At 28.5% G+C, this 15123-nt stretch overlaps 1 protein-coding gene across 1 annotated transcript; it reads right to left on the bottom strand.

Annotated features, from left to right (window-relative positions):
* On the bottom strand, positions 1-13976 carry LOC110691401 (bZIP transcription factor TGA10-like). The gene is made up of 11 exons (XM_021868328.1): positions 13310-13976; positions 13082-13191; positions 12409-12548; positions 12099-12260; positions 11862-11930; positions 11600-11659; positions 11260-11337; positions 11033-11114; positions 10506-10777; positions 7731-7970; positions 1-411 (listed from the first exon to the last, which is right to left on the bottom strand). Exons 1-11 carry the CDS (start codon positions 13660-13662, stop codon positions 262-264), a joined length of 1716 nt encoding a protein of 571 aa, XP_021724020.1. The 5' UTR covers positions 13663-13976; the 3' UTR covers positions 1-261.
* Between the last annotated feature and the right edge of the window lie 1147 nt (positions 13977-15123).

The raw sequence follows: 15123 nt of genomic DNA, 5'->3' as shown, positions 1-15123 counted from the left end.
TTAAAAAGGTGCAAGAGATTGTCTAGTGCATCTAAATTTGAAATTACGCATTCTAACTATCTGTATACATATCTTAAGGAGACCAACACAAGATTTAATTAAGCAATATTGAACTTATAAATTGGTACCTCATAAACTTTAAGAGGAAGCACATTGATCATGATTAACTATTATTAGAAAATATAATATATTGAAAACCTTTTGCAAATTTTCTTCTATTACTAGCTAACTGGCTTGCTTCCTTTGGGTTGTTCATGCTATCTATTCTTGCCTTGGCCTAGCCATCCATAAGGAGCTTAGTGCGCGAAGTCGGTGGAAGTACTCAGCTATTGTCAGAAAACACCTCGCTGCTTGACGCGTTGTCAATATTTGATGTAACCGGTGAAATGTTTGGTGCCTTAAACTATCTCCCTGAAAACAAAATTAAAAATTATTGATTTAGATATTTAATACCTAATTTTTTTTTAATAATTTCATCAGATTGATAAATAATGTTTAAGTGCAAGATTAATAGATGAATATAGATTCCAAATGTATGAAATTGGGAAAAAAAAAATCTAATATTATGCTTATGCGAGTATATACATGCTTTATAATCTATACATTTTTCCATGTATATAGTGTATTTATTTTTGGTGTAAATCCATGCATAAACGAGTGTACTCTACGTACATATGTATGTATCAACCAAGGTCGGTCTGATTTACTTGGTTGGGGATTCACATTGTGATTTTGAAATCACAAGATCGAATCCTCCCATATATTCAGCGCAATTCTAGATACATACCATACCATGTAACATTGCTCAACAACCATAATAATATCATGGCAATTATGCATCTTTTGACACAAATTCTAGTGCATATCTCTAATAATGACTAAAGGTCTAGTCTTGAGTCTTGAATAAGAATTTGAATGTGAATTGGACTACAAAGAAGCATATTTGTACTAGAAAAACGCAGATTGGGTAATATTAATGGTATTAATCAATGATAAGACTATAGGATGGTTGAAAATTGATAGAAATTTTACACAACTTAGTATGATTGATTAGACTTTAGCTGTGAATGGTTGAACTGTCAAAAGTGAACCATATTATATACTTTGTAATTAATGGAAACATAGGGTGATACTTTGGACCCTTTCTTTTTAACATAAGATTAATTATGCAAAGGGTTTTAATTAGAAGATGTAATAATTATATTTATTAATATAAGTGTGGTTATCATTATGATTTGACAAATAAGAGAGGAAGTATATACAAAAGCTAATTTGATGTTTGAAAACCGCTTATTAGCTACCAGCAAGAAGTTGACAACACAAATCTACTAGTATGTAATTATCAGTTATGTTCCCTGCATATGTCTCATTCATTTTTGTCAATAGCTATGGTATTGAATTATCCAAAATATTGTGACTAATCAAACTATCATAGTCCGATGTTGAACATTATGGAGGCATCATATATTCACATTTGCTATCCAATTCCATTCTAACACAGAGGTATAATTTTGACTTCTATCCATAAAATAAGACTATCAATACCGATTGTGTTAAGTGTTTTCATTTTTCTTTTAAAAAATAAAAATTAGTTTTCAAAAATAGCCTTTGTAATACTCCGTAGATTAGTTGGTTAAAGGTTGTATGTAATCTTACAGTCATACTTGACTTTACAGTTACCGTGCAATGCTTGGCCTAGTGAAAATCAAATCCCACTAGATATACTTTGGGGTGAAATTCCTTTATCCTTTTTTGTTTATCTTTAAAGGGTCTATCCTACTAATCAAGATTAATTTGACATGTGAGAAGTTTCCAGTGAGACCATTTCACAAATTTTGAAATGCAATTATGACTATTTTATTTTAATTTTTTTTTATAGAAAATGATTAAATAATAATAAGGTGTATACATGAAATATTTCCAAAACAAGGTCAATATTTTTAATTTAATAGAAAATGAAGTATGCATTGCTTTGCATTGAAAATGAAGTATACATATGTATCACAATATTGAGCTTAATTAAGGTGGTAAATGAATTAATTTTCTACCCAAATGAAGTTCAACGAAATTCTATGAACAATAATACAATTATAAAATAGAAGCAATATATACTATCAAAATGATTTTAATTTTATGTACCAAAAATTATACAAATTTTGTTTATACTTCACACATTAATTGTATACTATTTGCTAACTCTACTCAAACCCGCCTATAAGGTGATTTATATGTTAAGAAAAATTTAATCATGCGAAACCTAGTTAGATTCACATTAATCTATACTATTTAAAATTAAAGTTTTATTAGAATAATGTATTAATACAAAGTATTGGAGGCAAGAAAAAGACAGAGGAAGTATTTGATTTTAATTCTAAATACTCCCTCGATGTTTAAATAAATGTTACATCTTAACTTTTTTTCACTACTTACATAATGATTTTGACTTGATTATTTTATTAATAATATATATATAAAAAAACAAATGTTATTGTCTAATACATTGTTGGATTTGTTATAAGATATACTTTCATAATAATTACTATTTTTTATAGCTTTACTAATATATAATTAGGAGAAGATAAATTAATGATTAAAGTCAGGTCTTAATATAAATATTTGATTAAAGTATAACACTTATTAAAACATAAAAGGAGTAAAAGCGAAGAAGTACGAGAAAAGAATAGAAGCAATTGATTGGAAAAGGTGATGTGAGAAGAGAAGGGGGGATTTATGAGCGTGGGATGGGGCGATGGGCCATGGAGTTTTGTAGGTCAAGCGGTTATGACTCTGACATCATGAGTTATGGGCCTAAAAGATCTTTCGATGTTGATATTTATATGGGCCCACTTTCCTCTCTGTTTTTTATGCATGCTTTCTAACTTCCATTCTCTGTGTTGCGAATGTTCATTAATACTCGCGTGACACCCCCTTTTTCTATAATAAAACGGTTCTCTCCCAATAAATAAGTTTTTGGTACTATTCACTATTACACCGAGTGAGTTCTATCCATTATTAACTAGATTATTTGGTAAAGTCTTTGATAATAATATATAATAGCGGAAATTTAGTTAATCCAAAAACAACTTTATAATGCATCATTTTTATTTCCTTTTTATAATAATCGGTACATCATACTCTATATATAACCATAGTAAGTTTTGGTCTTAGACTCTTAATAAGCCATTAAAGGGAAAAGGCTTATAGTATATCAACTAATTTAAATATTGATTTTTGAACTAATTTTTTTTTTTTTAAAAAAAAAAAACTCCTTCCATTTGAATAAATTTTTTTTTTTAAGAAAAAAAAAAAAAAGTAGTCACAATAATAATTTTTCAATCACACAATTTTATTAAAAGTATAATGCTTAATTCAATCATAATCAATTTTTATTTCAAACAAACGTGATCGTAAATATGAAGTACTATGTATATATGAATATGTGAATATCTATTCCGAAACCATGTAACATCACATCGGGGACAAATTTTCTAGGTGGACTTTGTGGTGTTGTGACTTGTGAATAATCAAATTCAAGCCACTCAGGTGTTTTACAAATAATAATGGCCACAAAGTCATTTACATAAGGGCAACTTTCCAATCCCAACATGCTACGAAGTATGTAAATTCTCTAACTTATTCACTCCTACGATTTTTTCTTTCACAAAAAAAGTCACTTGAATAACTTGAGCTTTTTTAACGCTATTTTGGTCATCCTCAAGTAGGCCTTTTTCTATTACTATGTGCTCCATAGGACCATAAGAGAAATAATGAATTCTAGTCTCTCTCCTTTTTTTTTTTTTTTTTTTTTTTAAGATATGAATTTCTAGTCTTTCTCAACCATTTATCCCAAAATAATAATCTATCTAATATATATAAATAAAGTAGGCATTTTTCGGAAGCATTCGGCGCGCCACATAAGAAAAGGTATTATTTTGACCAATGAATTTTTGATTAATAATTTATTTTAGAATTAAAAAATTCACTCGTCACCTAAGATAAAGTGACGAATAAGATTTAAGAATTTTGCCACCTAGGTAAAAATAACGAATAGTGAATAATTAATATTTAAATTATTTAAAAAACTTATAATTATCTTTTTTACATATATGGATGTAAATCTTTGATCGTAAATATTTTTAATCTCTCCCTATCAAATATTATAAAAATTAGATATTAATAATGTACTCATCGAAACGAATAAAACTAAATCTCATATCACTATGTTTTTCCTTATATATAGAGAGAAATTCAATTAGAAGATTTCCCTATTTTTTTTAATAGTTAAAATATTCTAGATGAGACTAACATTTTGAAAGATAACGATTATATAAAAAAACGCATTTGCAAAGGACTTATTTTAACCAATAAATAAAATGATTTTTCATTTATTTTTTATTAAAAAATTAAATTGTCACCTAAGCAAAATTAAAGAATAAGGTTTGGAATTTTAAATTCAAGCGCCACGTAAAATAATTAAACCTACAAAAGATAACTTTAGTGTTAAATTTTTTTTTTAAAAAAATTATCTTATGATATTAGGAATTTTATCCAAATATCTAATGAATGATCTTCATATAAAAAAATCTTAAAATAATAAAAATATTTACTAGAACCGTGCATCGCACGAATAGTAAATAATTAAAATTTAAACTATTAAAAAAACTAATAATTATCTTTTTTACATATATCAATGCAAATCTTTGATCGCAAATATATTTAATCGCTCCCTAGCAAATATTACAAAAATTAGATATTAATAATGTACTCATTGAGACGAATAAAACTAAATCTCATATAACTATGTTTGTCCTTATATAGAGAGAGAAATTTAGAAAACTCTCTCTAATTTTTAATAATTACCATATATAAATTCAGCTCACCTCCCATTTTCAAGAAATTTTGAGATCGAGTCTCATCACTTGTCTTAATGACTCTCTAAACACCCAAAAAAAATCACATAGTGACTTAGAAAGTTCATTCTTATTTACTTAGATTATCTCCATTTCACAATGAGTTTTTATTGGATGCATATTGTTGGTTATACTTGCAAACAAATTTATTTTATCCTTAAATTGCATCTGTTTGTACTCTTTTATTGTTTTTTTTAGAATGAACAACTTGATGTCTTTGGACTGCTATTATATAAATTAGTGTTGTTCCCGGACGATGTCTGGATAGTTTATTGAATGGTGCACTATAATTTCTTGATTTTTTTAGTGATAAAAGTCAAAATGTTTTATTAAAAACAATGTATTGCGTAAACACATAAAAATTATAAGATATTTTTTAAAAAGTTATAATTACAATAAAAAAAAAGATGTCATTTAGGGCCTGTTCATTTCAGCTTAATTTCAGTTCAGTTTAGTTCATCTTCAATCAGTTCAATTCAGTTCAGCTCTTAATTTTCATCTCTCATAAAAAAGATGACATGTACAATAAATTTATTATTTAATGTATATTTAATTACATATTTGGGATTTTATATTCAAGCACCATGTAAAATAAATAAAATAACGAAATATATATCTTTAGTGTTAAATTAACAAAAAAAATATCTTATGATATTAGAAATTTTATCCAAATATTTCATGAATGATCTTCATAAATGTACAAAATCTTATATTAAATAAAATAATTTACTAGAACCGTGCATCGCACGGGCTTACATCTAATAATAATAATAATAATAATAATAATAATAATAATAATAATAATAATAATAATAATAATAAATTCTTGTTGCTAGTATATTATTTATTTATTCATTTAATTAGTGTTAATTATTGTCATATAGTCGAAGTATATTACAATGTAGTTTGTACTTTTCTTTTAAAACAAGTTCGTACTGTATTAATATCCTTTGAGTTGGTTCAAATTCGCTTCAAAATACGAAGTATAGATATAAAATATGTATTTTTATAAGATTTTAATTGTCACATTGTGGTGAATAATAATGCGAAACTATGGACAACAAAAAGTAGATAGTTTTATAGTATAAAATAATCATGACCTACATTAGTTAACTCTAAATTAGGATGCTACCTATATATTTAGGTAAGATTGAAAAAAATATTAATTTTCATAATTATAAAAATTGAAATCAAGAGCAACATGAATGATTAACATATTATAATTCAAATGTCATATCTCTAGCGCTTAGCTAGCGATTGTTTTCACCTATAACTATGCATGCTTGATTACTGAAAATCAAGTTGAAATTAATTTAATGAATTATATATAACTCAAAACAAAAAAACCAATTATCTTGTTAAAAGTGGTCCGCAAACTAAATAAAATAGTAGTTAAGAGTCTTAAGACGCTTCTAATCTAATCAACATTATATTCAATAATAATCAAACTAAAATTGAAATATTAAGTTCAACTAAGTTGGTGTAAAATGCCACGTATCACAAAACATAATTAATTAAGCCAAGCTGTCACTATGCTAAATGTCCCTCTCTAACCACAACACTAGGGTTTTCTTTTTAATTTTTGCCCTTTTCCTAAATTTGAGGGTCCATTTCAAAAACTATTTGTATAAAGGACATTTATCCTTTTTTTGACACCCTTTTTTTTAATACTCCAATAATTAGCCATGCTCTTGTAGTAGGTTATCTGATTGGAGTAGGTTTTCCAACCATAGCAGTACCTGATTCTTTACTTCCATTTTTGGTCCCACCCGATTTCCAAAATTAGCCTTCTCTATGCTCAAATTAAATACGAAATAGCCCCCTAAATACGAGTTACAGTCTTAAATCTATTCAACTCTCGAATAATATGACAATAATAATTTAAATCGAATTTAATTATAAAACCTGCTTATATAGTTATATGTTATTGTTACATTGTGTATAGCATATATTACGTTCTCAATAACATGAGGTAAGTCAAGCCTTGTTTTAAAATGTATTTTTGTATAACATGCTAAAAAGATGACAAATGCACACAACTTAATTATGATTACATGCCTTCTTATCCAATATGTCAAACACTCTCAAATTTTTTCTAATGGTGTTTTAACTGGTCAAAACGCTAATCGCTTCCTCAAACGCTATCACCAAACAAGGCCTTAGCCTAATGCATGTAACTTACATAAGATTACATGCGGCCTTATTTTGTCCATAAGGAAAACTAAACAAGGCTATTTATGGTCTGCTATATATAAATTCGGAAGCACTTTCTCACTACTCTAACTTCTTTAGTTTCTTTCTTAGTTATATCTTATTGTTTTTACATTATTTACGTACTTAATGTTGGTTATTTTTGCATATACTCCATATGAGACAAAACATATAATCTTGTTGGATTTATTTTCTCAATATATATACTAGTATATTTATAAAATTTTAATTTTTGTATAACCATTTAACCATAGAAATATGTATATATAGACAAAATATAGTACGTACGAGTATTAAAGTTATAATTTAATTAATATGGTACGAGTACTATGAAAAATCAAAGGAAACATTAGACTTTCCGCATATTACATTTATTAACAATAATCAAACCACAAGTACTAATTGTGAGAGATTAAGAATGACATCATAATTCATTCAAAAAAAAAATGTGTGACATCGTAATTGAGATTTTGAAAAAGATTTTAGTCATTTAATTTTACCTATGTAAGGTAGGACAACTAGGACAAATGAATTATGGGAATTATTCAAAGTACTACGACAAGTCCACAATACTAATAATTTGCTAAGATATATTAATTATTAACGTACCTGTCTTACAAAGTTCTCCATCGTAGAGAGCTTGTTCATGGCAAGAGCCATCTGACCCATGTAGTTGGTCATGTTAGGAGGGCAACTCAAGGCATCGGAGGCGATCACGTCCGAGAGAGATTGTTGGAGTGCATCTAGTCCTTGCGATAGCGCCTCTTCGGCCTCATGCGTCGATTGTTGCAACCCACATATGCCCATCAATTGTTGGTCACTCAATGGCTCGATTTGGTGCAATATTATCTAATAACAACGTAAAAAAAGGGCAACCAGATGAGTTTTTTTATTTCTTATTAGGACTACTTTAAATATACTCGCAATAAGGGTTATTCTTATTCATGATAGTTAAAAGTACACGTTAAAAAAAAACATAGTTAAAAGTAGAAATACTAATCAATAACAATGCATATACTAATCAATAACAATGCATATTTCATTTATTCTAAACTTCACAATACTTGGGGATTATATGAAGGTCCAAAATATTATTAAAATCATTGTTCAAGAGTAGTTAGGTTAATTTAATAATAAATAAAAAAAATATTCTTATAAATTTCTAGGAACCAAAGAATGAAATAGTTATCATTTATTATTTATTTATGATTAATAATTGCAACAAAATAGAGATTTAAACTTAAAAAAAGTGATATCACTAAAGTGTATGTATCGAGACAAAACTAAAAACAGTAACAAGACTCCATTTTACTATACTTTTCTTTATGTAGATAATCTGAATTGATTATTATCACATGATAGTGTGTGAATAGCGTAAAAACTCAACTATTGCAATAATAAAAAGACACGAGCATACAATAATCCAAGGCTCATGAATGTAAGAGGAAAGAGAAAAAAGGAGGGCGTAAGGGAGTAGCTAGAGCCGTGCAAGTTTACCCATATTCATAATTTAGGAGTACCACCATATAATGGTATTAGGATGAAGTGTATAAGAAGAAGTAACAGACATTGCTTTAGGGTTTGAACCAGAACATCACCTCATTTTAGTCCTTTTATTGGAAACCTTCTTCAAGATTCCTTTCTTCATTTATTTTCATACCCTTCATGCAGATCTTCTTCTCCCCACACCCACTTTACTCTAAAGACAAATTGTACTCCTAACTCCATGTTATCTGAACACCAATGTCCTTTTTCTATTTCTTTTTTCTTTTATTTATTTTTTTATATTTTTTTTTCATGTATATATATAATATGTATCAAATTGTTGTATAATATAATGTTAACGGAGTAGTTAATGAAAATGTAAACTTTCATGATATTAATACATATCTTTTTTTTTTTTTATTTTTACTAATATAATAGACATTAAAGAATAAAGATATTATTGATCACATATTTCAGCTAATAATAAATATCCGGTCAAATTGTAACACTTGTAAAAAGAAGAGGGAGTATACTTCATATGATTTAATTTTAGCTTAGGATTGTGTTCTAGTTTATCATCCTACTCATCTTTTCAAGACAACTAGAAAAGTAATATCAAGTTTGGCATAAAAGTGGTGGACAACAACTTTAATTTAAAGGCATAACAAATATGTATAGTACTTAGTTATTAGTGTAGACTTTAATCTAGGGTTATAACAAGGGTAAGGATGTAATGTTAAGAGTGTATAAACAAACTACCTTTAACTTATTATCATAGACGACTATAATCGACTTATTGGTCGCATTTTGACACAAAAGATTCAAATTTATGGATATAAGAATGAAAGGAGTAGTTCTTATTCAAGAAAATAAAAGTTGTTCCACATCAAAGTTGATTTGATAATTTCTTCTACTTATATCAATAGAAAGATGAAATTTGATTGTACTTCCTACTTTCCTAGTGCTTCTCATACTATTATTAGTTAGTATTCTTTGCACTTTTCTTATTATTTATAGTCTCCTATTATATGCAATTTTCTTATATATTAAAAACAAAAAGAAAAGAAAATAAAAGAGAGGCAATTGTCATCCAAAAGAAACGTCAATATTAGAGTGCATGTATATTTTGAGCTTTATACGAAAATATAAAGATAATTAGATTGGTTAGCTAGCTAGCTTTGACCATTAAATTAAACTTAGCATTACATTATAAGTTGTTGATAATTTTAATAGATTTTTTAAAACCAAACATGTTTGTATACACAAAAATTATCAAACAAGTATTTATTGATAGAAAAACTTTTGTATACACCCGGTTTACACTAATATTAGTTTACATCAAGCAGTATGAGGATAACTTTTTGCTAATTTTTGGGTATTTTTTTGCTTTTTTGGGTAACTTTAAATATAATACAATTTTTATATAAATAGATAACAAGAAAAGTTTTATAAAGGTAATTTAATTACATTCGATAATTAATAATTGATTTTTAGTCATTTAAAATGTGTTTTCTTACTAATAAAGTATATATAATTTTTATTTGTATTGGGTTACTTTTATGCATAATAGGGTAATTTTTATTCATTTTAGGGGTAACTTTTGATCACTTTATGCTATCTTTATGATGAATGTACAATAATTATTGTACATCCGATTTTTTTTTAAAGTTTGTGTTATTAATATACGTTAAAAAAATATGGTCATCTATAGTTAGAAAATTAAAGTTGTTGTCTCCAAGTTGAATAGCACGAATAATTTTCACAATGTCCTAATTAATAGGGTAAAATTAATCACTCTGAAGTACATCATTATAATTATTTTATGAAATAACTACTTTAAATTGGGAGCTTAGGTTAATATTATTAGTACGTATGGCTAATAGAAGAAGTGCGTATTACCTTAATGACCTCAGAAGGGCGGAAACCACCCATCCACATGAAGCACCGCTCGGCCGGGGTCTTCCACATACCGGAAACAAGGTGGAACACGTCGGTTTTCGCCACCATGCCCTTGAGATTCATTATCACATCGTAATGTGCTAAGCAATTATCGACGTACATTTTGAGCTCGTTCTCTGATATGTGTTCTTGTACCGCTGCTCGGAGCTCGCAGGTCAACCGGTGGTGCTCTTCCAGCCACCTTGTGTATTCCAAGTCAAACACTGCTGCGTCTAAAAAAAAAAAAAATTAAAAAAAAATTACTACGCCGTAATTAGTACTAATTTTAGTAATGTGATTGACATATTCTATGTTATTGGTTCGTACTGTTTGGTATGACTATATAAAGGGTTGAATTAGTGATTAATTATTAAAAATTGTCGTTAACTACTACAAGTTGTCAAACATACAATATTCAACTAGGCATTATAATAATGATTTAATTAATATTATGCCTTACTTATACGACTAAAATTGTAGTACCGTACCTGAGCTTATGTTGGTAACACCTAGAGGGACACCTTGGTCCGTTCCTCCGCCTCCAGCTACACCTCCTCCGAAAAATATACCCTTAATAAACGAAATTAAATGTTAACTTTTTCTTATACACACGTCACGTACTTTCTTCAAATTTATTATGTTATCTTATAATGAAATTTAAATTTAGTAAGGTGATAACTAAATTCAAATTAAATGGTAGCGTAATTAAACTTACTTGTGCTCGGGCACGTTGAAGTTCTTGTTCTAACTGAGCAAGTCTTATCCTACTTGATTCTAACTGCTGAACATAAGCCTGCATATATTGTTTGAAGTTTGAACAAATGGATTAATTAAAAATATGAGTAAAACAAAACTAATTAAAAATAAGTGAAACAAACATATTAAAAAAAAGGTACATTATTAATTTAACTAAAAATGTTGATAAAATATAGTGGTTAGTAGATAAATATACAAATTGTACTAGTTGAATAGGAAAGCTTAACAAACAAAGGACTATATGAAAATGGCTAAATGCATGAATAATTTAAAAATGTAAAGCTGTGACATTGACTTACCTTTTTTCTAAGCCTGCTTTTCCTAGCTGCCTCTCTATTCTGAGCAAGTCTTCTTAATGTCTGCTTGCAAGCAATACCCAAAACTCAGTACAATTTGAAAGCGTTATTCGTTGAATTTTACAAAAATTCAAATCCTCTTTTTTTTTTTTTTTTTTAGTTACGACTTCAATTGATCATCGTACTCATTTGATGAAATTTAATTAATTATTTATATATTTGTCTTTAATTTTATACAGAGTACAAAAATCGCGATAATAACAACCTTAGGGTCGGGTGTTTTCGGCCCTTCTTGCTCCGAGCTTGATGTTGGACCTTTGCGGTTACCTTCACGCTGCTCCCATAAAAAAAAAAAAAAAAAAAAAAAATAGAAGAAGAATGTAAATAAATACTACACATTATTAATTTAATTCCTCATTTCGTTTTCGGGTTGATAATATAAAAATCCCAACAACAATTGTTTAAAGCTACATCAATTTATAATCGTATTGGATCAACTTACTTTGATAGACTTGGATTGTTCAGCGGGTTGATTTTTCGATTTATTATTATTATTGTTGTTATTGTTATTGTTGGACAACTCAATTGGTGGCGGCTGCTCAGATGCTCTCTTTGTACCGCCACTCGTTGATTGACCTCCTCCTCCTAGTACTCCAGGACTCGGCTTTAATAACAACCGTAACAAAAATCAATTAAAATTATATAACAAAATTAGTTACAATTTAAATAAAGCTTGTACAAGAAGATGAAAAAAAATGAAAAAAAAAATGAAATAGTCAACAACGAACGGTTTAAAAGTTGTAATAGACTACCTTGGTAGAAGGCTCAACATGCATAGGTTGAGAAGGAAAAATGTTAAGAGTTGGTGGTCTCATTCCTCCTCCTCCACCTCCAACGCCGCCTCCTAGTCCACCTCCGCTATGTGGTGAGGTTGATGACGAATTGTGAGTTTCTGTAACAAAAACCCGAACATCAAATCAATCAATAACATGGTAATCATAAAAAAGACTACGACGGCGAATAATAATTAAAGACATGAGAATATGTTGCACTTGATGAGCTCAATAATTGATGAAATCACTTAACTTTGTTACTAGCAATGGCAATCTATGCTAAGAGAGAGAAAGGTGAGTGAGTAGTAGTAGAAATAATAGCGGTGCTTATTGTTGTAGTAGGAAAATAAAGTAGCTAAGCATGCATTTTGAGTTCATCTGACACATCCTCAAATTATTTACTTGGGATTTTATTTCAGACAAAAATAAAAATAAAAATTTTACTTTTAGGAAAAAAGAAAAGTTTTTTTTTTTTTTTTTTTTGATGATTTGGTCAAAGAAAAATAATAGTACGGAAGATTTTTCATCAGAAATTCTGATCATGCTTTTCATATGACCCAATCACATCCTCAAAGAATCTTCTTCTTCCGCTCCAATTTTTTTTCACACCCAAAAAAAAAAAAATCAAAAAAGATAAAAATGAATTACTCACGTCGTTGTTGTTCATGATCTGTTTGACCATCAAGGTAAAGAAAGAGAGCTTGATCTAGCTCGCCTAAGTCGTACGCTCCAGTAGAGCTACTGTTTTCTTTTCCCGTGCCTCTAAAATGTCAAAAAAAAAAAAAAAAAAAAAAAAACAGTCATATAAGTAAATAAATGAAAAAAAATAGACTAGGTCTTATATTTATGATGAGAGTGTATATATGTAAGTAATAATTACATGAAATTATTTCCAGGAAGGGAAGAAGATGATGGAGAAGATTGCATCATGTTGAATGAAATATTCTGATGATGTTGCTGATGATGATGATGTTGCGGCTGCTGTTGTTGTTGGTGGTGGTGATGATGGAGGAGAGAGAATTGTTGTAATTCCAAATGAGATGATGATTCATTACTATTAATATTTTTACTACTACTAATATTATTACTACTATTAATACTAGTTGTAGGAGCAGCCGCAGTCGTGGCCATGAAAGGATGAACAACACCACCAGAAGTAAACAGGTGCTGTTTCATCTCCTGCTGCGTGGCCGCCGCAGCTGTTGCTGCTTCCACCTCTCCTAGGAAACCCATGGAGAGAAAGAAAAGAATTAGAGAGAGAAAGAGAGGAGAGAGAGTCGGTTGTGTTTGATTGGAAATAGTGATGAGGAGGATATAAGGGAAAAAAAGCTGGGATTGAAATGAATGCTCAAGATGATAAAGGACAACTTCCTCTTCTTCTTCTCTTGTTTATTTCCTATGGAAATTAATTTTTTGAGAGGAGTTTGTTATAATAAAATTGTTATTTTTATTTTTTGGGAGAGTGGTTTTCTTTCTATTAGTCTTCCAAAACTAGACGACTTTAATTTCTTCCCTTTCCTAACCCCTATTATTTTTAATTATAATTTTTCCATTTTTATAGACACAAACAGAAAGCGGTGTTTTAATTTTCACTTCATAATCTCCATGCCATTTGTAATATTAAACAAAAAAAAAATAGATTTTATATTTGAAAATATTACTCTAAAAATTCAAATTTTTTATTTGAAGAAAAAAATTATAATAAATTGATTTTTATTAATAATTTTTTGAAAAAATTAAATTAAACAAGACAAGATTATTTCCTTTAAGGGAATTAAAAGATATAGGCTTTGGATCCACGATCCTCCTTTTTTAGAAAAAATATCGACGGTTTTAAGATTTTTGTGTTTGTAACTTAGGTGTTCTAATATGAATACGAGAAAAAAAGAAATTAAAACGGATTGTCTAATAAATGAAAATTAGTGAAAATGTAAACAAAAAATACAGGAAATTAGGTTCTTTGTCTGAACCTCTTTGGTTGGTTGTTAAAAAGGGAGTACAAACTGAAATGATGAAAATACCCCTTAGGTACACGCTAGAGAGACGTAACTATTGGAGGAGCAATTTATGTTTAATTTGTTGGGGAGATATGGTATGTTTGCTAAATTGTCAATGCAGCTTTTATAGTTTTAAACTGATCATTACAAAATCTTTAACTATTTGTTAATTAGCACTTCTAATTATTCGGTAAAACTAGCTTAAATCTTGTTAAATCTTTGACGGTACCGGATCCGAAAATGAGCTCCCATTTTAATATGGGTGAAGGTACAATATGGATGGATTGGATGAATCAAGAGGATATGTTTTATGGGAGCTTAACTGGATCCTATGTCTTAATCAGGATTTATGTAGGGAAGATACCAACTGATTGAACAATTTTGAAGAGATGATGGGATCTAATCAACATTATTGATTCTTTGACTTTTTCATACTGTGATCGTTGACTAAATATGTTTACTAGATAATTTAATTGATATAGGATAATTCAATCCATATTTCATAAATTTCAACAACGGGGATCTTTCCATAGCAAATGTGTATTTTATTTATTAATTAATATATGCAGTTTCAAAAATAAATGAAAAAATATATGCATGCAATAAGAATAAGTTACCATTCTTGTTCATATCGAATTGATCTCAACACTATGACTGGTACAAGAATTTAGGCATTTTATTTAATAGGTGTTATCGG

The sequence above is a fragment of the Chenopodium quinoa genome, unplaced genomic scaffold (assembly GCF_001683475.1).
Source record: "Chenopodium quinoa cultivar QQ74 unplaced genomic scaffold, ASM168347v1, whole genome shotgun sequence".
Classification (NCBI taxonomy): Eukaryota; Viridiplantae; Streptophyta; class Magnoliopsida; order Caryophyllales; family Amaranthaceae; genus Chenopodium; species Chenopodium quinoa.
This window is presented reverse-complemented; position numbering and strand designations above follow the sequence as displayed.